General features: G+C 35.5%; 4 protein-coding genes and 1 pseudogene across 6 annotated transcripts; all 5 read left to right on the top strand.

Annotated features, from left to right (window-relative positions):
• Positions 1–5,294: 5,294 nt before the first annotated feature.
• On the top strand, positions 5,295–7,944 carry LOC121255451 (2-oxoglutarate-dependent dioxygenase 19-like). The gene is made up of 5 exons (XM_041155792.1): positions 5,295–5,631; positions 5,728–5,963; positions 6,204–6,531; positions 6,662–6,891; positions 7,745–7,944. Exons 1-5 carry the CDS (start codon positions 5,401–5,403, stop codon positions 7,746–7,748), a joined length of 1,029 nt encoding a protein of 342 aa, XP_041011726.1. The 5' UTR covers positions 5,295–5,400; the 3' UTR covers positions 7,749–7,944.
• Positions 7,945–8,575: 631 nt separating this feature from the next.
• LOC121255450 (2-oxoglutarate-dependent dioxygenase 19-like) lies at positions 8,576–11,282 on the top strand. Its single transcript, XM_041155791.1, has 5 exons — positions 8,576–8,950; positions 9,048–9,283; positions 9,657–9,984; positions 10,850–11,119; positions 11,157–11,282. The coding sequence occupies exons 1-4, from the start codon at positions 8,732–8,734 to the stop codon at positions 11,093–11,095; spliced, it is 1,029 nt and encodes a 342-aa protein (XP_041011725.1). The 5' UTR covers positions 8,576–8,731; the 3' UTR covers positions 11,096–11,119; positions 11,157–11,282.
• Positions 11,283–11,974: 692 nt separating this feature from the next.
• LOC121255447 lies at positions 11,975–14,921 on the top strand (annotated as a pseudogene).
• Positions 14,922–15,631: 710 nt separating this feature from the next.
• On the top strand, positions 15,632–18,506 carry LOC121255426 (pentatricopeptide repeat-containing protein At5g09450, mitochondrial). Its single transcript, XM_041155730.1, has 3 exons — positions 15,632–15,749; positions 15,926–16,229; positions 17,280–18,506. The coding sequence occupies exons 1-3, from the start codon at positions 15,709–15,711 to the stop codon at positions 18,177–18,179; spliced, it is 1,245 nt and encodes a 414-aa protein (XP_041011664.1). The 5' UTR covers positions 15,632–15,708; the 3' UTR covers positions 18,180–18,506.
• Positions 18,507–19,031: 525 nt separating this feature from the next.
• LOC121255409 (serine/threonine-protein kinase PEPKR2-like) lies at positions 19,032–23,332 on the top strand. Of its 3 annotated transcripts, none has more exons than XM_041155712.1 (5): positions 19,032–19,337; positions 19,851–19,893; positions 20,029–20,945; positions 21,324–21,620; positions 22,535–23,332. In XM_041155712.1, the coding sequence occupies exons 3-5, from the start codon at positions 20,207–20,209 to the stop codon at positions 22,897–22,899; spliced, it is 1,401 nt and encodes a 466-aa protein (XP_041011646.1). In that variant the 5' UTR covers positions 19,032–19,337; positions 19,851–19,893; positions 20,029–20,206; the 3' UTR covers positions 22,900–23,332. The 3 variants fall into 3 exon arrangements, with proteins under 3 accessions (XP_041011646.1, XP_041011645.1, XP_041011647.1); XM_041155711.1 differs by having other exon boundaries at positions 19,817–19,893; XM_041155713.1 differs by having other exon boundaries at positions 19,817–19,893; positions 22,525–22,835.
• The last annotated feature ends 1,354 nt before the right edge of the window (positions 23,333–24,686 follow it).

Here is a 24,686-nt window from a genome sequence, read left to right as displayed (position 1 = left end):
TCACAGATATGTATAATAGTGGAATGTGGCCCAATCACAAGTAATAATAGTGGTATACAACTCTACCATAAGTATAATAGTGGTATACGGCTCTGTCACGGGTATAATAGTAGTTTATAACCTTACTGTGAGGATTAAATATGGTCTCTATCTCGATGTGTTGCTATGATATGATATGAAGATGATACGTAAGATTATGATATGTCGAAGGAATTTTGAATAATAATGTTTTTGAAAGTTTTACTCTTAACATTTTGATTCTGCATTCTGAAAGTAAATGTTTTGTTTTGTACTATGAATTCTGTAAATGTTCATATTTACATACTAGTATATATTTTCTACCTACTGAATTGTTGATAACTCATCCCTTATCTCCATAATATTTTTTAGATAATTTGAATATTTTAGCTGAGGATTAAGATTATAGAAAATGAGTTAGATAATTTAAGCATAGTGAATTAAACATAGAAGATTTCTATTAGTATTGACGCGCGTGCGCGTGTGTGTATATATATATATATATATGATATTCCCGTTTTGTGGGTGAATAATGAAATATGGAACATGCATGTAATGCAATTGAGATAGTAATTGCGTACTTGATTTGATCATCGATCTGATCATATATTGCATGATGAATTAAGAAATTGCCAAACATTCTATATTAATTAAATGCTGGGAATAGTAATGGCTTGACGCCCAACGAAAGCATTTTGTAATGGCTATCACCAAAAAAAAAAAAAAAAAAATCACCTCTTTCTCTGTTTTGGATACACTCGTCTTAACCTTAGCCATATAGCTTGAAGTTGGTAGATGCAACTGGAGGGTATTAGAAATTTCAAGGTCATAATCATGTAGTTTGTCAAGGATAGTCGTGGCAGAAATGATGACAACAATCTTAATTATTATATTAATTAACGGGTTAGGTTTTAAAGCCAATTAATTATTCATCCTGCACTACTAATTCGATCGTCTACAATATGTTTAATTAAATTAGTGAAAACTTGACCAATCATTCTCTTGATGCCGCTCATCTTCTTCCTATCAAATGACACCCACCTTTAAGAAATTCTGTACAACTCAATAATATAAATTTGAGACTATATAGAATAGTTGAGATTTTTTTTTTTTAAACTTCTGTTTTAATTATATATTTTTACCAATACAAGATGTTGACTCTATAATATTATATTCTATCAGTAGAATCTCAATATTAAATATACGATGCCCATATTTTTCCAAAATTATAAAAATCATAATTGTTGTAATTTTTGCTAACTTTATGATCACGTCTGTATCTATCATTTTCATGCACTTTTATAAAGAGAAATATTTTAATCATAAAGAGTTTTTATAAAAATAAATTTACAAATTTGCTTGACGTAATACGTTAGATTGTAAAATTACTTTTATTGTAAAGTATATCTAACGTATCATATAAAATTATGTTAGTTTATGAATTTATTTTTATGTGATCTCTTTGTAGATATAGGTCACTTTCACGTATAAGAATCATTTTCTTAATTATATTTTGAAATCCACATTTTGAATTTTATAATTTTCAACATATCAATTCTTGACATGTAAAGAAGTAAATTTCTTATAAGTTTTTCTTAAATACATTTTCCATTTTTCTTATCAAATTAGTGAGAACTTTTTTACCCATAGTTGGGTGACTATCATAGGAACTTAAATTACCGATATAAGTGTTCTTCCCAATCATGTTTATTTGTATACTTAGGTCCTATTTAGATTTAGAGTTAATTTCAACTAATCATTTTAATTTTTCTAAATGTTTACACAAAATATAATAAACAATTCAACTGTTTCAAATCTCAAAACAATAATAATATTAAAAAAATAATATTATAACAATATTTTATTCAATTTTCAACTTTTATCTTAATTTATCTCATCTCAAGTACTCACTATCCAAACGCACCTTAATTTTTGAACAACTATAAAATGCTTTACACACCCACATATCGAGAGGAAATTTCAATACATGAAACAATTGGACTGACTTATTTTAATCTCTGTGTTGACTTCTAATTATCGTGTCACCTAAATTGATGCATGGTGAATCCTGCTTTTCATCTCTGTGTTTGGGAAAATGAAAAATTGTTCTTGTAGTTGTTGACACACAGAGAATTCAATGGAGTACAAAGAAAGAACCTGGGAAGTAGCACAGGGAGTTGCTTAAAGAAATATCGATGAGCTTGGGATTGGAAGACGGCTACATAGAAAAGACCATGAATTTGGATTCCAGTTTACATATCCTCTCTGCAAACTTGTATCCGCCATGTCCAGAGCCAGAACTAGCAATGGGCATGCCTTCTCATTCCGATCGCGGCCTCTTGACCCTCCTTATGCAAAATGGGATCTCTGGCCTTCAGGTGCAGTATAAAGGGAAGTGGGTCACTGTCAATTGCAACATTGCCACTTTGGCTCGAATCAATTTATAAATTTTATACCATTCTTCATTTCTATGTTCGATTTAGGAAATTGATGAGTAAAGCAAAATCGTCCACTATTTCCTGGTCGAGAAATGATAGATGCAGTTTTAAGTACGTAAGTACCGTATAATAATTTGAAAAAAGTAAATAAATACAAGTTTTATATAAAAAAATTAATTTTTTAATAATAAACTCTATTCTTTTTAAAAATAACTGCTCAACGATTGTACACTTCACGACAATACTCAATTCCAATCCCACTTAGGATTACCAACTATATATAAGAATTATTAAATAAGGCTTTTGAAATTTGTTTGGGCTCAGCCCTTTACTCCGTTTGGATTTGTAACCTCATTGCCGTTACTGAATTGGGCTGGATTGCGTGTCCTTTGTTGTGCCCATCTCGTTGGAACTTGGAATGGTTTTTGTTTTTGTATTTACCTCTTTATAATAAAAATAATTTTATAATTAATTTGTAAGATTTTTTTATGAACTAAATATTTATTATAATTGCATATAACAAAATGCCAAAACAATATCGTATTTACGTTGGTTTTTAATATTTCTGCTAGAGTTTCAGAAAGGAGACCAAGTGATTGATAAAAGTTCTCATTGAGAGAATATTCTTTACAGAGTGATCTTGCATATTTTGTACACCAAATACAGTGACCCTTTAGGTCCTATTTATACAAAGCTGAGATAATGAAAATGAAGAAAATATATTCTAGACTTTGGGGACCACAAGAATCAGCTTCTCAATTCTGTTATTCTGCCACACCCACTATGGAAGATTCTTGGTACAATGGAATGTGCTTGGACATGAGCCTATCCTTCATGACTGTGTTGTTCTGCTACAGCAGGTACCATTTTCTTAACAATTTCCAATATGGTTTAGGCTATAAGACTATCAGTTGAGCTGTTATATCCTGAAAGAGTCAAGTTAAGAGTAATTTTGATGCACCAGTTAATTTGAGACTTTGTATACCGCAGAGAGCTTGAATCTCCTTAAAGAAAACGATATTTTCGTGTCTCAGTTTAAACTGGTTTCGTTTTAATTTTAATTTACTTGTAATTTCTATTATATTATTGTGAATTTCACCAACAAAAGGTTTAGGCATCACAAATAAAGTTCACAACATTTTAGAACTACAAAAAAAAAATTCATAGCTGATCATATGCATAAATGTGATACACAAGATCAATTTTATAATTAAAAAAAAAGAAAATGATAGGGTTACTACTCTCCTATTATCTATTTACTATTTTTTTATATTTGATTTTTTTTAATTTTTTATTTTACTTAATGGTTAAGGAAGTGATTATTAATAAAATTATATATTTTTTTAAATAATTAAAGTTGTTAAAAAAATACTTTAAAAAATGATAAAATAAATATACTAAAAGTAATAAAAAGATAGAAAAAAAATAATAATCCTATTATCACCCTTAAAAAATTATAATTTGACATGCTACATCGTATCGTTATAGTTCATGAATTTACTAAAGATAAAGAATTCGTGGGTAGTAAATGTAGTTGAGATTGAAATTTGAATAGAATAAGCTAGGTAAGCCGTCTAAATTAAATTTTCTCAAAATGGCGGGCCAGAAACATTTTAGATTCTAGAACCCTCAAGGTCAATGCCGTCGTTGGAGAAATGATGACACCGGCAACTTTGAATATTAAGCAGTAGGTTCGGGTGGGAATGGAGTGGGTTAGCCAGGTTTTAAATCCCACCATTAGCACTGTTCATCGGGCCGGTGGCCACCATCTTTGTCTATGATACAATGTTGTTCAATTTATTACCTAATTCTTTATCAAAAATTTTATTTGAAATCTTTTACATTATATATCATCTATATAATATAATTTAATTTAAAAAATAAATTTTAAAATTTAAATCTTATAAATTAAATTATATTACATGAATAATGTGTGGTGTAAAAATTTTTCTCATATCTCCATACTTGTCATGACTCATTGTTACCCACTTTTAAGAAATACTATAACCTTAAGTATTTTTATAAATTGTATCTTTAAATTAATATAACTTTATATGATAAGGAAAATCTATGTTATATTAAAATTAATTTTACAAATTATCACGTTATTTTAAATTTAGTCAATTTTTACGAAACTTTTTTTATAATTAAAATATTTACCTAATTTTATCGCCCACGCTCCACACGCACGTCGGTTGGTCGGTGTAGTTGAAGCGCTATGCTGTTAAAGTCATGGGCCATAAATGAATTTTCCATCAATGATGTATGAAATGCGACTATGGCCTATTATTTAAGGGAGTGTTTTCTCTGTGTACTTTATTATTCGTTCAAATTGAGGTTGTTATGTATATAACCTCTGTTTAAAAGTAGTTAATTAGCTCAGATATTTTGGTTTAGATGAGGCAAGGTTGATCTCTAAACGAGAGAATTGAATTCGAACCTTTCACTCCTGTATAATAATAATAATAATAAAAAAAAAATTAGTTTATATACTGTCTTCAAATAAAGACGGTTTATACAAGTCCATATAATTATGTTTAAAAAAAATTTAAAATTATAATAATATTTTTTTTAAAATATTTTTTTTTTCTTTTTATCTCTATTTATCAATAGAATTGCACGTGCAATCTTCCACTCAAGACTGTAAATAAAATTAAAAAAAAATTTAATCGATTTGATTACCTAAGTTTATCCCGAAAAATCAGGCACTTGCCATCCCATTCCCGCCCTCATTTTATTGGTATTGTTAGGTAGAAATTATAAATAAATGAGTTTCATGCTTTGTAAAAAATTGGATAAAAAAATGAATAGGTTTTTCATCGCACGCTATATAAAGACAGGCCTTCTGCTAGCTGCATTATACATCCCAAAAACACAGTTCAGTCTCAGATAAGCATAATTATTCCCTCCTCGTCAACCCCAGGCCGTCCCCAACATCAACACCATGATAAGCATCAAGCAATTACTAGCTCAAACAAGTGGCGACCTCACCTCCAATATTCCCACCGCTTACAACTTCACTCCCAATAACATCCATCTACCAGTTTCGGATGAATTATTTGAGGATTCCATCCCTACCATCGACTTCTCTCTCCTTACCTCTGGTACTCCCGAGCAACGGTCCAAGATCATCAATGACCTTGGCAAAGCCTGTCAAGACTGGGGCTTTTTCGTGGTAAATAAATATATTAATATTGCACTAACTTTGTCTTAGACTCTTTTATACTACGTACGTACGTGTATTGGTATTAAGGTTGATGATTATAATCAGGTGATCAATCACGGTGTGCCGGAGAGCCTGATGAAGGTGATGATTGAGACTTGTGGAGAGTTTTTCAAACTGACGGAGGAGGAGAAGCAGGAATATGCAGGGAAGCATATTTTGGACCCAATCTTTTATGGCACCAGCATTAATGGTGCAGCCACCCAAGTGTTATTTTGGAGGGATTTTATCAAGTTCTTCGTTCATCCCAAGTTTCACTGTCCATCCAAACCCATTGGATTTAGGTAATAATCATATTAATTAATGCCTCTTTCCTGTTCAGAATCTTCAGGATCATCGATCATTGGTTACTTTATAACGAGTAATTAATACTAGTTGTAGCAGCGATGATGATGTTTTAATATTATGCTTAAAATTCAATCTCACTAGTAGAAGCATAGTAATTTTTAGAAGTATACTAGTTCTGTGTCACTTATTTGGGAAATATGACTTAATTTTGCTGTTGTACGTAATTGTTGAAACAGAGAGATTTCAATGGAGTACAGCAAAAGAACGTGGGAAGTAGCCAAAGTGTTGATGAAAGGAATATCAATGAGCTTGGGGTTGGAAGAAGGCTACGTAGAAAAGGCAATGAATTTGGAATCGGGTTTACAGCTTATGGCTGCAAACCTATATCCGCCATGTTCACAGCCGGAAGTAGCAATAGGCTTACCTCCTCACTCAGATCACGGCCTCTTGACCCTTCTTATTCATAATGGGATCTGTGGCCTTCAGGTGCAACATAAAGAAAAGTGGGTCAACGTATATTCCAATCCCAATGCATTCGTGGTTAACATTGGCAATCACATGGAGGTGAATCCCGATCTATAACACTATCAAGTTCATTATATATATATATATATATATATGTATTCTCGACCACGAAATTTGATTATTCGGATCTTAATTTCTAACCAAGAAATATTAATTTAATTTCTTCAAGATATTGAGTAACGGCAAGTACAAAAGTGCTTTCCATCGGGCACTTGTGAATGGAACGGATACAAGAATATCGATACCAATATTGTACGGACCAGCACTGGAAACAGTAGTGAGCCCAGCACCAGAGTTGTTGGTCGACAATGAAACGTCCAATCCACCAGCATGTGCGGGAATGACGTACAGGGAGTACTTGGAAATGCTGCAGGCCAAAATCAATGCCAAAATTCACAAGTAATTAATTATTATTGCTTTTGGATTTAGAACTTACGGATAATTCAGACTTTGTGGTTTCTGTCCAGAAGAAAGAAGGGCCACCTCTCTATCTATCTATCAAATACATGATGTGTCGAGCTGTTTCAATTTAAAAGCCTAAAGCACTTTATATTTTATATTTAATAAATAAATATCTATTAGTTTCAATTGAAATATTGAAAATAATGGATGTCATATATCAGTGGAATATATTATTTATTATTCCAAATATTATTAGGAGTTGTGTCATGTAGCCCTAATAAGGCAACAGTTGGTCATCAATAAAAGATTGCCCTGTATGTTTATTTTGCAAAATCATTTATTTCTTAGCTCGAATTCACCTATATATAAATTTTAGAAAAGTGTTCTTTATTATTATTATTTTAAATATTATTTTTCATCATGTTTTGATATGACATCAAATGATCTATAGAACTTTCAAGCAAACAAAATAAAAAAGTAAAAATAAAATAAAATAAAGAAGAGCAAAAAAGCACCATAGATTGCATGCAATTTATATGGGTCAGGGGGTATTTCACCGTATTTGGGAAGATATTAAGGTTGTTGTAACGTTTTAAGGGAAACCCAAACCGCATCGGGTCTATATTCTAAAAGTACTAAAAATTAATGATATATATAATTGGAATTTTATTGAAATTGTTGGGTATGAAAATTGTATTGTATTTTGTGGAAGAAGTCCATGAGTTGCGTGTTAGGTGATGGCAGCTCCAGTACGGGTTGCAGATGGAAGCTACAAATTCCACTCTATAAATGCAAAGAAAAGACCTAAAAAAGCATGAAAATGGCTGTTAACAGTGTATTGTTCACCCAGCTAGCTAGCTCAACCATGCCAGAGAAAATTGAATTAGACCATCCATCGATCCCTTGACGGACACGTACAGTTATGTAAGGAATGCGTGGAACTTCATGATCACCAGCAAAGCAACAAGATTGATTTGAAAATCCTAGCTGTTTGGATATTTCAAGAATCTCGGCTGTCTAGAAGTTGTATATATTCTGCTCATGTACCTCATATCGTATAGAAAGGAATTAAAGTCTTTACCTGTGTATATATATAAGAATAATGTTCCAATGTTTCTCTATTTTGTCTGTTTATTTTGACTGCTCTTGTATTTAATTTTTTTTAATTTTTATTTACTTATTAAATAAGAAATTGACTATTAATGTATTGCTATTTTTTTATATTTTTTAAAAATGTTTAGAAATGTTAAAAAATATAAATAAGAAAAATTAAAAAAATAAATTTTGTCTAGAGCATCCGGACGGTCAATACTGAGTGGCAGCCTAGCAACAATCTATATATAATATTACAAGGAGCAGCTTCAAACTTTGTTATCTGTTTGTTGTCCTACCAGACGATATTGTTCTCTTTGACAAGTTATTTATTAACACAAAAAAGTAGTGAATAATTTGTGAATAGTATTGAGGTAGTATGTGGTGATCTCAACTAACCAAACATAGCCTTAAAACATAATAAACTTGTATAAAATAAAAATATATAAAAATGATAAAAACAAAAACAAGAATAAACACCAAAAATAAAAAATAAAAAAATACTCAAAACAATACAACTTTAAAAAAAAAAAAATTCGGAAGTGTGTGGAAAGAACACCATAACTCAAAATAGAGACGTTGCTGTAGATCTATCACATAATTGGCCCCAAGGATATCAAGGATTCAAGGTGTCTGGTGTTGTGACAGCAAAAAGATATGGGCAAGCGAAGGAAACATGCGCTGCGCTAGTTGATTAGCATCTCTATGCAATCCCTATCCATCATCACCGATCAAACTACCCACGATGATAAGCATCAAACAACTAGCTGAATCACCTGGCCTCACCTCCGTCCCTCCCACCCACACTTCCACCCCGAATCCCTATGATCATCCAGTTTCAGATGATCCAAAAGACTCAATCCCCGTCATTGACTTCGCTCGCCTCACCTCCGGCACTCCCGATCAACGCTCCAAGCTCGTCCATGACCTTGGCAAGGCCTGCCAAGACTGGGGCTTCTTCATGGTAAATTCATTAATGTGGTTTGCGTTATCCTTCTATACGTCTGCATATATAGTCGATCCGTACTGTATGTATGTATATTGAGGTTGATGGCTGTCAGGTGATCAATCATGGTGTGCCCGAGAGCCAGATGAAGGCGTTGATCAAGGCTTGCGGTGAGTTCTTCAATCTGACGGAGGAGGAGAAGCAGGAATTTGCAGGGAAGCATGTTCTGGACTCCATCAGGTGCGGCACCAGCTTTAATGCTTCTGTGGACAAAGTATTATTTTGGAGGGATTTTCTCAAGGTTTTTGTACATCCCAAGTTTCACTCACCGACTAAACCCTCTGGATTCAGGTATTGCCTAATCTTTTAGATCTGTTAAGAACCTCCAAAGTTGATCAGAACTTCAATATTGCATACCTTAATTAGGCTCGACATGAGATACTCCTTATCTTCCTACTGATCTGGTTTTATTTGTTTTTTCAAACATTAACATATGACTATGCAAATGCACATATCTAGAATTAAGAAATGTCAACTGTAAACTTGTGGAAAAATCGAACGGACTTCTAGTCTCTATGTGATTCTGCGCGTAGTTAATTATGTTTCTTTTGTTCCTGACTTCTAATCATGGACCCTAAACCGATGGAGAATATGCTTTCCAGTTTCCATCTCAGTGGAACCATGCCAATTTAATTTCAATTGTCTCTTGTATTTGTTGCCACAGAGAGATCTTATTGGAGTACAGCAAAAGAACCCGAAAACTAGCTTTGGACTTGCTGGAAGGAATATCAGTGAGCTTGGGATTAGAAGACGGCTATATGGAAAAGGCCATGAATTTGGAATCGGGTTTACAGATCCTGGCTGCAAACTTGTATCCGCCATGTCCAGAGCCAGAAGTAGCAATGGGCATGCCTTCTCATTCTGATCACGGCCTCTTGACCCTCCTCATACATAATGGGATCTCCGGCCTTCAGGTGCAGCATAAAGGAAAATGGATTAATGTAAATTCCATTCCCAATGCATTCGTGGTTAACATTGGCGACCACTTGGAGGTGAGGTGAATCCCAAATTTTGCATTATGTATATATTTACACACACACAGACACACTCGTTTTTATTGCAAGAGTTTTATTTAAACTCTATGTCTCATACATCTATATTCCGATAGGTTTAGAATAATTCAATACTTATTACTTAATTGATAAGTTACAATGCGATAAGATTAACCCTAATGAGCTAAGATTAACTCTATATCTAATCATAATGGGACATAAAATCTCTAGATTTCTTGATGGCCAGAAGTCTATAAATAATATTAAGAGGTTAAAGGTTCTCACCTATAACATCATTGTTCCTCTAGCCATCGGGATACACTTGTGAGGTTAAGTTGCTAGGGTGATCCTTCTCCCATAGTCAGGTCAGATTCTTCATCGAACTATGATGGAGAAAAGTACTTCTTTTAACTGATGTTATTTTATTATCGTGTATCATAGAAAATCAAAGATCCAATTATTTAACATTTATTTCATTGCATGTATTGTTGCAGTTGTTTTTACCCCCGGCCTTTATTTCTTATTAGTAACTATGCAGGCTAAATTGAAGCAAATTGCTAGTTCTTGGTGTTAAGTAGGGGTGGTAATTGAACTAGCTAGTAAACCAGAGGCATAAGTTCTGCTCCCATTTCCTTTTATAATAGACTGTAGAAAAACTTCATTAAAAGAAAGGACAAGCTTCAAGATCAAGCCTAAGCCAGTTCAAGCTCAAGTATGAAATTGAAATAGAAAAATTAACTCATACATGTTATGGATCCGTATTCATGCAGTTGTAGAACACGTTTCTTTACTTAGTTGATAATACTTAACGAACAATTTTGATTCTTCAAAAGTTTCTGAAAATACGTTGTTAATTTTCTGCAAGATTGTGAGCAACGGCAGGTACAAGAGTATCTTACATCGGGCAACAGTGAATGAAAAAGATACCAGAATATCGATAGCTACGGTGTATGGACCATCGCTAGACACGGTTGTTAGTCCAGCACCAGAGTTGATTAACCTTGAAACCAATCCACCAGCATTCAACGGAATGAAGTACGGGGAATACTTGGAAATGCAGCAGAGCAGCAAGCTTGATGGCAAATCCTGTTTGCATCATGTGGCTGTCTAGATAGAGTATTTTGCTCTATCTTTTCCATGTAATTACTCAAACAACTTTTTATTTTTCCCAGTTGAAGGGTCTGATGTTGCACTTGATCACATACCAATTGCAATTATTGTCCATAGCTTTCAAATTAAATAGTCTGGTTTTGGAGATATTTTATATAATTAAAATATTGCATGCAAAAAATTATAACGTGGAAGTATCGCGACAGCAACATTGACGTGATTGCCCATGATAGTAGATTAGGAATCGTTTGGTTGTTAGATTGCACTCAGCTGAATAGAGTGCAGTTCATATTTAGACTAGATATTTTTTAACATCTAAATATCCAATTATCAAATCATCACATTTATTTCAATTCAAAATCTCTTTATACGTGAGACCTATAATTTTTTTTAACTTAAAACATTTTTATACGTAGAACTCACGACTTTTTTCAACTTCACATAAATATATCTAAACTCATCTTAATATCTAAATACATCTAAACTCATCTTAGGTGAATTTCACAAAACTTACCTACCATTTCAACTCACTACTATTCATAGAGAATTCAACTCAGTTCAATATCTAAATATTATAACCAAGATTCCGTTTGAATATTGAGCTGAGTTGATATGAGTTGAGTTATCTATAAATAGTAGTGAGTTAAGATGGAAAAGTGAGTTTTGTAGAGTCCACTTAAGATGAGTTTAGATATATTTAGATGTTAAGATAAGTTTAGATATATTTATAGGAAGTTGAAAAAGATTGTGGGTTTTACATGTAAAGAGATGTTGAGTTATAAAAAATTATAAGTTTCGTATATAAAGAGATTTTAAATTGAGATAAATTTAATAATTTTAAGATTGAGTTTTTGAATATTAGATCTGAGAGTTGAGAGGTTGCGGGGCTAAGGTGGAAGATAAAGCTCTTTTATTCACGTGGGCTTTAGGAACCAAACTAGTTGAAGCCCCCGAAGCATCTCTGGCCTCCACATGATCAACACAAGATGATGTTAAGCACCAAACAACTAGCCGAAACGCCTGGCCTCACCTCCATCCCTCCCACCTACTACTTCACTCGGGATCCCAACGAAGAACCAATTTCGGATGAGTTTGAAGACTCCATCCCTGTCATTGACTTCTCTCTCCTCGCCTCCGGTACTCCTCATCAACGGTCCAAGATCGTCCATGACCTTGGCAAAGCCTGCCAAGACTGGGGCTGTTTCATGGTAAATGAAGTACTACTACTAGATTGCATGCTTTCTCAAAGTAATTTACTTGTAAAGAGAGGTAATTAATGCACGTATGCTTAATTGTTGAGGTTGATCGATCATCAGGTGATCAATCATGGTGTGCCGGAGGGCCTGATGAAGGCGATGGTTGAGGCGTGTGGAGAATTTTTCAATCTGGCGGAGGAAGAGAAGCAAGAATTTGCAGGGAAGCATGTCTTGGACTCGCTCAGGTGTGGCGCCAGCATCAATGGTTCAACCGACCACGTATTTTTTTGGAGGGATTATCTCAAGTTTTTTGCTCATCCCAACTTTCACTCTCCAAGCAAACCACTGGATTCAGGTAATTAATTGATATTGTCTCTTTTCGTATACCTTCCGGCTCTCTCAATTCCAACCGTTGAGAGCATGCATGCAGTGGCAAATCTAAAAATTCTTTCCTACTTTAGGGAGGTTGATCATGTGGGGGACTTTCATAGATTTTAACCAGAATTTGGGAAGAAAGCCAATTTGAGGAGGGGATGATCATGTGGATGCTCTCGGCAAACACATAATTCTTCTTCTTTTTACTTTGAAAAGAAATATATTAAAAAAAAACATCATATTTGTATAGAGATAGAAAGGAAGACGCAATACAGAGAGAAGAAAAACAAGAAGAGTAGGTAGAAGAAGCCTAGAGAAAGAACCTTCAAGAATCATGATCAGGTTGTTTGTGAATGATAGATTAGATGCTGTATAATAATGATAACCATATTAATATATATTATATTAATCAATCCTAAGATATTAATGAATAATAATTTGGGATAACCTTCTAATTAATTTTGTCAATCGTATAATATGTTGAAGAATAATCTCATATTACCTATGGATAAAGTCTTGAGTATGTTTATAAAAAATAAACAATCCTCTCTTGTAGAACCGGTTTTATGAGATAAATTAGGCTTATGAATTTTTTCATAGTATCAGAGTTTGCCACAAGATGAATAGGGGTCCACACTACTTACCCTGTGATAAAGATTAGAAAAAATACTGGTCTGCACGTGAAGGAGGGTATTGAGGAATAATCTCACATTACCTTAGACAATGTCTTGGGCATGTTTATAAGGAATGAACAATCATCTTTTGTAGAACCGATTTTATGAGATAAGTTAAGCTCATGAATTAAGTTAGGCTCATGAATTTTTTCATAATATTGCTATTGGCATATATAAATGATTCTTCAAATGATTTGAATGAACCTCTATCTAGTAAATCTAGAGTATACAAGTCCTTTCACTCATGATTAATCATGCGACAATATTTTTTGTCCTCTTAGAATGCAGTAAATTAATTTGTAGTTCATGACCTGTCCGATAACCTTACTTTTGCTGTTTGTATTTATTATTGCCACAGAGAGATTGCATTAGAGTACAGCACAAGAACACCGAAAAGTGGCTATTGAGTTGGTGAAAGGAATATCAGCGAGCTTGGGATTGGAAGAGGGCTATATAGAGAAGGCTTTGAATATGTAATTGGGTCTTCAGATCTTCATTTCAAACTTCTTTCCGCCTTGTCCACAACCTGAACTCGCAATGGGATTACCTTCTCATTCCGACCACGCCCTCTTGACCCTCCTTATAAATAATGGCATCTCTGGCCTTCAGCTGCAGCGTCAAGGGAAATGGGTCAATGTTAATTCGATTCCTAATGCATTCATGGTTATCTTTGGCGATCAAATGGAGGTTCGTCTCAAAAGCAGGCATTTCAATTCCATTTTCACTTTTCTCTTTACTTTAATATGCAATTTTATCTTTACCAAACTTGAATGTTTCTTCAAGAATTTCAATCAAAGCCTTTGTTTGGTGCAAGATTATGAGCAACTGCAAGTACGAGTGTGCTGTACATCGGGCAACTGTGAATGGAAAAGCTACAAGAATGTCGATAGCCATGCTGTTTGGACCAGCACTAGAAACAGTGGTTGGTGTTGGGGAAATCAACACAGCGGAAGGGATAAAAACGGTAATAAAAGAGTACACTCTACGCACTCAGTGATACCAAGAATTTAACGTGGTTCGGCAACTGCCTACATCCACAGAAAAGAGCTTCACTATTAAATAGTGGTACACAAGAAAATATTACAGAGGAGGAGGATTACACTCCACTCAACTCAACTCTTTTTTTTTTCTCTCCGAGCTCTCCAGGCTCTCTCTCTTTTCTCTTCTCTTCCTTGGGTGTTAATTGAAGCTCTCGCATGGAGCTTCAATTTATAGGCGACGATTGTGTATGAATGCATTTAATTTTGCATTCATTTGCTGGACGTTGGGGCGTTGAGCGTTGGGGAGATGAGTGCTGAGCAGTCAACAATGACTGCTCAGGGCATGGACTTCAACAGTTGGGCCAGCACCAGAGTTGGTTAACAATGAAACCAATCCACCAGCATTCACCGCAATGAAGTATAGGGAATACTTGAAACTGCAGCAAACCAACAAGATAATTGGGAAATGCGCTCTGGATCGTGTCCGAATCTTGTCTGTCTAGAGTATATCTGTACTGTAACTTGGCACATGTACTGAAAACTCTTATTTTCCCCGAGTGCTGGGAGTTGGAAGTCTGACGGTTCTTGAAGAGTTGAAGTTAGTTCTGGACTCTCAGGTATATATATATATATATATATATATATATATATATATATATATATGTGAACCCATGTATATACTTGGGTGCAAATTATGAGTGAATGTGGAACTACAGACATAATCTCGTATTGGAATTTGCCATTTAACTATGTACATAAAAGTCCTGGCAAAGGAAAACTTTATACATCATACTACCATTTCACTTTCATTCCACCAAGTAAGATGTGGCACATTTATCACCATTAAATGATCATTTATTGCATACTTCTTTATTATTTAATGGTAATGAATATGTCACATAATACTTAGTATGATCAAAATAAGATAAGAGTGTGGTGTATCATTACTCAAAATGGAACATTTATGACTACATTTTTTGCTTAAGGAAGAACAAATAAATAAGGAAAATTTGATACACCATATTACCATTTCACTTTCATCCCATTAAGTCTGATGTGGTACATTTATCATCATTAAATGATTATTTATTGCATACCTCTTTATCATCTAATGGTGATGAATTTGTACATATTAAGTATGATTAAAATAAGATAAAAGTGTAATGCATATTATTACTCAATAAATAAAAGGAAGAAAAGTAGACAAGTTGGTTAATTGGCCAACAGCTAATGGAACAACTCATTTTACAATAACAAATTTAAATTGTGATATTTTATTGAAAATTATTTTCATTTGGAAAAAATATTTTTTTAACGGTAACAAGGTGGAGGCAGAATGAAAGCCTTTAGATCAAAGCCCAAAGCAACAGAAACCAAACGGCGCGGCAAATGGCAATGGCCTCTCGCTCACTCTTCCTCGCTCTCATACGGTAAGATCACTCGGATTCCTCGTTCTACTTCCCATTTCTCCGTTTGGTTGCCGAGAATACGGAAGCAAAAGTTGTAACTTTTTACTGTTCTGTTCCACCCCAATTCATATCTAACCCGATTTCATCTTCCATTGTTTTGTTGCCCAATAAATTAACTTTGTCTGTATAAACCCTAGAAATGGCAGAGATGGCGGCGGCCTCATCTTCAGCGCTCAGTCACTCTCTCTCGTCAATAGGACTGGCTATCTTTCCAGGTCTCTCTCTTCGACCACTCAGAGTAGTGAGTTTCTTGAAGAGTCTTTGAATCCTCAGGAAAACGACGACCTTAGGAGCAGAATCTTCAGGCTCAGACTCCCCAAGCGGAGCGCTGCTAATGTTCTCCACAGATGGGTCAGCGAAGGCAATCAGATTACGATCTCGGAGCTGCGTCAAATCTCGAAGGAGCTCAGAAAGTCCCAGCGTTACAAGCACGCTCTCGAGGTTCGGCGCTCTCTCTCTCTCTCTCTCTCGGATAATATGTGACCTGAACTCTCAGCATATATTTAAAGGGAAAGTGAATTATTATTGCTGAGAATTAACAAGTGCTTCGCTTACAGTTATTCTTAGTTGGTTTTATTCAAGATCTCTTCTTTGGGTACTTGTTTATGGGCAGGTTTGTTAGGGTTCTACCCTTACCTTTTATAACTTCAGTTTCAAACGAAATGAACATCATGAGTTATATATAGTCATAATATGCTCATCGAATTTGATGTTCATGATTAAGTAAAGTACCATCTAAAGAAGAAACATGAGCACGATGATCATATTTTACAGAAGTGACAAAAATACAATGAGTGAAGGGACTTATTGGGGGAGATATCCAGGGATAGATGCAAGGATGTAATGGGGAAAAATGAAAGAGTCGCAGAGCATCAGTAGGATGGTAAAGATGTTCATCCTGATTGAGAGTTTAGCATCAGGTGAAGACGTTTCTTGTATTCTCCCTAAACTGCTCACGTTTCCTACGGAATGTTTAAATTTCACATCTTTTATTTTTAATTTACTGCTTTTGGTTGCTTCATTCTCTTTATCGTTGATCTTTCCCGAACAAAATGGAGAAGTATCCCTCATTTCAAACCTAATACACTATTTGCAGCAGAAGATTGATAGTTTATGGCCTGCCATAAGGGTTTTTCTTATGTTGATGGCTAAGAACAGTTGGTGGCATGAGCAAGACCAAGTGACCAACCATTTAATTAAATTGATCACTTAATACCAATATGTGTTTGCTAGATTTATATGATTGGTTGGAAGTGAATTTGTTCTGGCCTCTAAAATTTTTACCCCTTTGTTGAGTTCGGAGTTTGCTCTCTCTCTGTCTCTCTCATAAGATATATTATCTCGGATACTTAGGCTTCATTTGGTTACTCAGAGAACATGAAATATGATGTGTTAATCTTATGAGAGATTGGTGATGGAGTACCAGATGTAAGTGCATTCTTTAAATTTTTTTTTCCTTCAATAAGTAGTATAATTTATACAAATTTGCAGATATCAGAATGGATGGTTGCCCGTGGAGAGTATGAATTATCAGACTCTGACTATGCCATCCGCATTGACTTGATGACAAAAGTTTTTGGCATTGATGCTGCAGAACGTTACTTTGAAGGCCTACCTGTTACTGCAAAAACAAGTGAAACATACACTGCTCTCCTACACTCTTATGCTGGGTCTAAATTGACTGGAAAGGCTGAGGAACTTTATGAGAGGATAAAGGAGTCAAACCTGTCATACAATGCCCTTACATATAACGAGATGATGACTCTATACATGTCAGTTGGGCATGTTGAGAAGGTCCCCATTGTTGTCGAAGAGCTTAAACGGCAGAAGGTTGCTCCGGATATCTTTACGTACAATCTATGGATAAGTTCATGTGCTGCAACACTAAATATCAATGAAGTTAGAAGGATTCTAGAGGAAATGAGCTGCGATTCCAGTTGGAACGAAGATTGGATGAGATACATTAAGCTTACTAACATATATATTGCTACAGGCCATCTTGTAAATGCAGAGTCTGACTCTCTGGTTGAAACTGAGAAAGGTATTACACAAAGAGAATGGATAACATACGACTTCCTTATTATTCTGTATGCTGGTTTGGGAAACAAGGACAGGATTGATCAGATATGGAAATGCTTGAGAATGACCAAAAACAAGATGACAAGCAGAAACTATATTTGCATTCTTTCTTCCTATCTGATGCTTGGGCACTTGAAAGAAGTAGGAGAAGTTATTGACCAATGGAAGCAATCGAGCACTACAGAATTTGATGGTTCTGCATGCAGTAGGCTGTTGGATGCATTTGCAGAGGTTGGGTTGACTGAGAAGGCCCACAATTTTCATATTCTGTTGGTTGAGAAGAACTGCGATCCACCAAGTCCATCAAAGTAGGAGCTAGAGTTTGGTCTCATCTGTCCACTATCCTGAGCTCACGGAATCAATTCGATGGTGTTTTGTCTCAGAGAGGAAATAACTACACGCGATTCCTGCAAGCTAGCTGCGTCACAGAACCGTGGCATCCAAATATCCAGCATTTTTGGCATGACTTCTGCTGCATTTTGTGTCCATAGACTCCATATTGTTGATATGAATAAGTCACGGTTTCGTGAATATCATGATTTTTGTTTATTTGAGATTTTTCCCGTTCTGTCGGTGATATAAGATATGCTTTATTCGCTGCTGTGAATCTGTTGTGATGATTACTGCTAGTTTTAGAAATTGATTGAGGCAGAACTTATATTGGTTTTGCACTTGATGGGGCCAGGTTCAACCGTTGGCTGAAGATGGGTTGAAAAAATGGTCTTTTACGGAGTCTTTTGAGGGACTGATTGCTACATCCACCATTACAGCTCCAATGTTGAAAAATGTTCTTCAAATTTAGCTTAACAATGGTCCAACTCCAAGAATGCAGAAGAGAACCATTTTTTATTTTTTCGGTTAGCTATTTTTTTATTAAATATCAAGTCTCTGTATCAATCTCCTTCTAACAAAATACAAAAGTATTAAAATCATTCCGAAAACATCATCCTCTCATTTTTATTATTATTTTCCTATGGATATATGAAAGTTTTGTCGTATTTTAATCATATGTAATAATGTAAATACACGAGTCATCAGTCAACTGAAACAAAGCATAGATTATGATACAAAGTAAAAAGGAGTTCTGCCCAACTTCACAAGGATGCCATCATACCATACTCTTAATTTTAGCTCAATTTAAAAAATAAAAAACTGTGGAGAAAAAAAGAAAAAAGAGAGAAAAGATCTTTGTATCAAAGTGGAATCTTCCAGCTGGTCACCGTCACACAGTACTGTGTTTGGAACCATATTTATTCTTGTAGTTATTGGGGTCGCGCGAGGCCAACAGAAGTATATACCGACGTTGTCCTTTGCACGTGACGTGAACCACCGCTCGCGCGCTCACCCTCTTCCCCATCGCTCTCTCAGAGTCTCAAACATGCATCCTTCTCTTTCCATCAAAGCCCTCCTTTAGCACAGTAGCCTCCATTCACCGCTCCATCTAATTCCATTGTTTTCTTATCTATGGAGGTAATTACACGCTCCGATGCTTCCATATATTTGGTTTTCGGGGTTTCCCAATTTGTCTTTCAGTTAATCGTTCTAACCTTATTTTTGTTTTTTCCCCATTTGATTGTTCTTTTGTTTTTGTGCCAGGAGATTTACTCCTGTTTGGTCAATGAGAAAACGGCGGAAAAAAACTTTGGATTCTTGTTTCATTTATTTTCTTTTTAATTGGCTTGATTTTAGACTCTGTTTGGATCTCAAGAAAACAATGGGGAAATTATCTTTTTAGCGGGTTTTGTTCGGGAGGTTGAGAAACTGACCTTAACCTTACCAAAGAAAAGGAAAGAATTCGACCTTAACGACATCAAATATGGTTCCATTATTACTCAGCTGATGGAAGTTTTAGTTTTCTCAAATCTTATAGCAAACAGCTGGGGCATGTTTTTATCTTGTAGTACCCTACGGGTTCTTACGTGCTCAGATTCTTTTTTTAATCAAATCAGATCGATGGCTGAAGTCTGTGAATCATATTTTCAGATGGGGCGGAAGAAAAAGAACAAGCGGCTTCTGATGCTCAAAGGTCTTAACTTTGCCCTTATTTGTGTTTGTGACTCGCTATTATTATCATCGTGTCAATTTGAGACTTTATGGCTTTTCATATTAATTGATAACGGTTGATTATGTTCTGAGTCATACCCATTTCACGAAACTGCAGAACTCAATAATAAGGAAATCTATGGCGCTTTATCCCGGAGTTTTTAAAGAGTTAAACTGGTTACAATCTGGTGCGAGGATTACAAGAGAGATTCCGTCAATTTTACAGCGAATGAAATATTTCTTCAGGTGCTCATGGCATTTACAATTTTGTACGACTTTCTAACTTGATTTGTGTCATGGAGGCACTTGGGAAGAAAAGGAAGGGATTGGAAATTTTACGGTTAAATCACAGTTCTCCAAAACCATTGACAACCATTTGGTGTCACTTATCATTGGAGAACAGCTCAAGGCACAAAAAGAAGTGCAAGGAAGATGAAGTTAAAGAAGTTGGTTCAGGTAAGGATGTATTTCAAGGAATTGTTACTGCTCCACCTTGTGGGAGCACCAGCCCAAATCCACCAGGGAGAGGTCTTAAGAGGAAAATAGGATGTATTGAGGCTGCAACTCAAATGGGTAGGAAGAAGAAAATTGAGCAGGATTATGATTTGGGTGTGAATATTGGGCAAGGGAAGTTTGGGTCAGTGATGTTGTGTCGGAGTAAAGTGAGTGGAGAAGAGTTTGCGTGCAAGACCTTGCGAAAGGGTGAGGAGCTTGTATATCAGGAGGTGGAGATAATGCAGCATCTCTCTGGTCATCCTGGTGTTGTGACTCTGAGAGCGGTGTATGAAGATGCAGAATCCTTTTATCTTGTAATGGAGTTCTGCTCTGGTGGGCGGTTGCTTGATCAGATGGCTAGGGAAGGGCATTATTCTGAGCATCGAGCTGCTAATATACTCAAGGAATTGATTTTGGTTATCAAGTATTGTCATGATATGGGAGTTGTTCACCGAGACATAAAGCCAGAAAACATCCTGCTTACTAGTTCAGGACAGATGAAGCTTGCGGACTTTGGCTTAGCTGTGAGAGTGTCTAATGGTAATGATCTTCTGTTGATGATACTGGTTTTCTATGCAATTTGGCACCATTAAATATTATCAGGCGCACACATGAAGATGTATTTACAGGCACACACATGGTTCCATATGGCTGGCTTGGTGCATAAAGTTGGGTTAGACGTGATTGAATGAGTCAAATGGTTCATTGAAGAAAAAGAATCGATTATCAAGTAAACAATGATTTCAAACTATTTTTAAATTTACTTCTTGATGTTTTCTTACCATTTAGTTCCTTGAACACTGAACATGGCCATATAGATTTTTTTGCCCCTCTTTTTCCATATTCTTCTTTTCTTGCACACTGCATTAAAATATTAGTGGATTGGTGTAAAATGAAGCTGCTGTTTCTTTTCTGCAGGTCAGAGCCTGGCAGGTGTGGTTGGAAGTCCTGCTTATGTTGCCCCTGAAGTTTTGATTGGTGATTACTCGGAAAAGGTTGATATCTGGAGTGCCGGTATCCTCCTCCATGCCCTTTTGGTTGGCATGCTTCCATTTCAGGGTGATTCTGTGGATGCAATTTTTGAGGCTATCAAGAAGGTGAACCTTGACTTTGAGAGTGGAGTGTGGAAATCAGTCTCTCAACCTGCCCGGAATCTGATTGCACGTATGCTGACAAGAGATTTTTCGGCAAGGCTAACTGCTGACCAAGTATTAAGTAAGCTCCATATGTTTTCTTTTATTTTAATACAGTGAATTATTATGTGTTTGTTGGAGCCTCTAAATTTTTTTTTTAGTATTGAGTTTTAGCTAGTTAAAAGAAATGAAGTATTTTCAATTGCCAAGTTAGAAATTTTACTTTATCAGAAAAGGCTAGAAATTTTATTTGCCTTCTATGGGAGGTTTTTTCAGGAATCCACTCCTGCTATCCCTTATTTTGGGTATTCCTGTAATCTTATGCAAGCATCTTAATGTTCAAGTTCCATTAAGTTTTATAAACCTTTGAAGGGATGTATGCAGTCTTCTGTTGGCTGAAGTTTCAAGCAGGCAGGATGACTTTAAGTTATTTCTTTGCGTGTCACCTATGTCAATCAAAGAAAAAGAAGAAAGGAGGCCATGCTGGTTCATCTGTACAGAAACCAAAATTAAGAACTAATTTGATGCTATGGATGTATAGTTTTTCCTCAAATTGACCCAGCAAGCAATTGTTTAAGCCTATCCAACCTCGTCTTATGGGGTCATAGAGTTTTGCTTTATTGTAATATATAAGGGTTCTGCTTGAGGATAATTGTCCTGTACCTGCGGTTTATACCAGCTTTTACACCAGTCATACAAGGCAAATGGAATAAGTTATTTACAACCATTTTGGTAGGAGCCTGTTTGAGATTTGGAAAACTCCAATTTTTGGCTTGTGACATATAATGCTAGCAGTGAAATTTAGAACCATTACCTTAAGATTACTGCATTAATGCAGTCTCAATTTATGTATTATTGCATTTACCTGATTAATGGAGTAATTATTTCACGATCTTGTGATACAGTATGCAATTATATTCTGTTATTTTAATTCAGCTGGAATAAATGGAATATTATTTCTGTCCATTTATGACTTTTTGATCAAGCTTTTTCCAGGACATCCATGGCTCTTGTTCTACACGGAACAAACATTGGAGACTTTAACATTCAAGTCAAAAACGAGAAACCAAGTAAAACTGACTTCCCGAAGACTGACTACTGTAACTGGAGTGGAGTCAGAGAGAAGCAAGATTACTGCCAACAGCTTTCTCAGTGATGGCTCTAGCCTAAATTCATCATCTGATGGTTCAAGTAGGAGGTCAGAAGAGCAGGAGGGTGGACTGATTGATGCCCTTGCAGTTGCGATTTCACGCGTTAGGATATCCGAACCAAAGAGAAGTAGGCTTTGCAGCCCCACCAGCCCAATCCGGCAAGAATGTTCCTCTAACATGAAGGTTAATAATCTCTGTACAGCGTTTTGAGTTGGCTGTATAACCTGCTGACACAGCCGCCACTCAGACCCATAGCATGGTTGACTTAAAATCAATAGAGCTTGACTGTGCAGAAAGAAGGCAAATAACCAGCTGACCTTTACCTGGAACAAAGTGGTGAGTCACCTTTTTTTTTGGTAGTGTACGGGGGAACTATTGCATAAGCTAGTGCTTTGTGGCGATGTCTAAACTATTCACTTAGCCGTGACATATCTAAAATTGTGAGACTCTGGTTTGTAGATCTCTAATGTAAATAGCTATTGTAATATTTTGCTTTGCCTTGGCCATGAACATGCAGTTTGATGCCTTGTATTAGAGCAGCTGACAGTGTACTGAGTATGGCATGCTGTGATACCCGAGTGGCCCTAAATCTTTATCTATTTGGTGTAAATATACCTAATGAAATTTGTGCTAATTAGCTGTAGATTCTTCTGCACCTATAGAACTTTTTGTTAGTTGGTACTCCTTTTTTCACCGTTTTGCCTTGGTGGGCTCTTTGTTACTTGGATTTGTGTGGTAAGTTGGGAAAAAAGATGAATGACTTTGATTCCTACCCGGATGTTGTTCTCTAATTTTAGAAAGTGGGAAACACCTTGGAAGGTGAACGGGGTTGCTGATTTTAGCAAAAAGGTACTGCTTAGTGCTTAGACATGAAAAAGAGTTGGATGAGATCCCAAAGCAATATCATAGAAGACTGTCTCGGTTTTGATACTGTACAAATCCTTCGTAAAGTGACTTCACATTTAAGCTTTGCGTCTCTTTCCGTCTTCTTATGGGGTGTATGATCTGTTCCTTTACGCGTGATGATTATTTTCCAATCAGGTTGACCGGAAAAAAAAAAATCAATAATGGAGTCTTAACTTGTGGGAAACTATATTTATGTACAATTGTACCTGGGTTTCGGTAATATAAAGAGGTTTTAAATGCTGCTTCGCAGTGTATTTTTTGCCATGAGTGCCTCTTTGAATCGGATCTGGTGTAAATGTGGAGTAGACCAAGAAATATGGGATGTATGCTTATTTTAAAATCACAAACTCTCTCTCTTCGAAAGTTGCATAACTTGTTTTTCATTTTTTGACTGTGGGTGGATCACGTTCAGTCGCCGAAGAACGAGAGAAAGACACGTGTGGTTTGGATAGTGAGTTGATATGAAATGAGTTGAGATAAAAATTGAATAAAATATTATTAGAATATTATTTTTTAATATAATCATTATTTTGAGATTTAAAAATGTTAAATTGTTTATTATATTTTGTATGAAAATTTAAAAAAATTATAATAATAAAAGATGAGATGAAACACTTCTTGTATCCAATTTCCTTAATTTGATGAGTTTCAAGGAAGAAAAAAACACTAGTAAAAAGTTTCCAATATCCATGCAGATCAACTTAGATTTTTCTGTACAACTGTTGGAGAATATAACGTCTTTCACCTTAGAATCTCTTCATTTGTTTTATTTTTGGTTATTTGACATTTAAAAAAAAAAAAATCTATATTGAAATCTGTTGATGTTGTGTTTCGCAGGCCTGGGTAACTTCACGCTAACGGTACTCGGTCTTTTTCCTACAAGGAGGAGAACAATGGAGCTTAGGGGCTGTGATACATTCGACGCTCAAGTTAGATCAATGTTGAAGATGAATAGAGAAAGTGAGAGCTAGAGTGAATAAGTAGAGAAGTATTCAAGAGTGTAAATAACCCCCTTCTCGGCAGAGAGGGGTATTTATGCCTAGTTGGGGTGGGTCCCAAGGTGATGTTGCCATGCGTGCTCGCTCCTGTAC

The sequence above is a fragment of the Juglans microcarpa x Juglans regia genome, chromosome 3D (assembly GCF_004785595.1).
Source record: "Juglans microcarpa x Juglans regia isolate MS1-56 chromosome 3D, Jm3101_v1.0, whole genome shotgun sequence".
Classification (NCBI taxonomy): Eukaryota; Viridiplantae; Streptophyta; class Magnoliopsida; order Fagales; family Juglandaceae; genus Juglans; species Juglans microcarpa x Juglans regia.
Note: the sequence above shows the minus strand (reverse complement) of the source record. Positions and strands in the feature narration are given on the sequence as shown.

Coding starts and splice junctions, on each gene's coding strand:
- LOC121255451 (XM_041155792.1), top strand. CDS start 5,401: ATGATAAGCATCAAGCAATTACTAGCTCAAACAAGTGGCGACCTCACC. Junction 5,632..5,727: donor AAGACTGGGGCTTTTTCGTG/GTAAATAAATAT, acceptor GATTATAATCAG/GTGATCAATCACGGTGTGCC. Junction 6,532..6,661: donor ACATTGGCAATCACATGGAG/GTGAATCCCGAT, acceptor AATTTCTTCAAG/ATATTGAGTAACGGCAAGTA.
- LOC121255450 (XM_041155791.1), top strand. CDS start 8,732: ATGATAAGCATCAAACAACTAGCTGAATCACCTGGCCTCACCTCCGTC. Junction 8,951..9,047: donor AAGACTGGGGCTTCTTCATG/GTAAATTCATTA, acceptor GATGGCTGTCAG/GTGATCAATCATGGTGTGCC. Junction 9,284..9,656: donor ACTAAACCCTCTGGATTCAG/GTATTGCCTAAT, acceptor TTGTTGCCACAG/AGAGATCTTATTGGAGTACA.
- LOC121255426 (XM_041155730.1), top strand. CDS start 15,709: ATGGCAATGGCCTCTCGCTCACTCTTCCTCGCTCTCATACG. Junction 15,750..15,925: donor CTCTTCCTCGCTCTCATACG/GTAAGATCACTC, acceptor TATAAACCCTAG/AAATGGCAGAGATGGCGGCG. Junction 16,230..17,279: donor GTTACAAGCACGCTCTCGAG/GTTCGGCGCTCT, acceptor ACAAATTTGCAG/ATATCAGAATGGATGGTTGC.
- LOC121255409 (XM_041155712.1), top strand. CDS start 20,207: ATGGAGGCACTTGGGAAGAAAAGGAAGGGATTGGAAATTTTACGGTTA. Junction 20,946..21,323: donor AGCTGTGAGAGTGTCTAATG/GTAATGATCTTC, acceptor TCTTTTCTGCAG/GTCAGAGCCTGGCAGGTGTG. Junction 21,621..22,534: donor AACTGCTGACCAAGTATTAA/GTAAGCTCCATA, acceptor AGCTTTTTCCAG/GACATCCATGGCTCTTGTTC.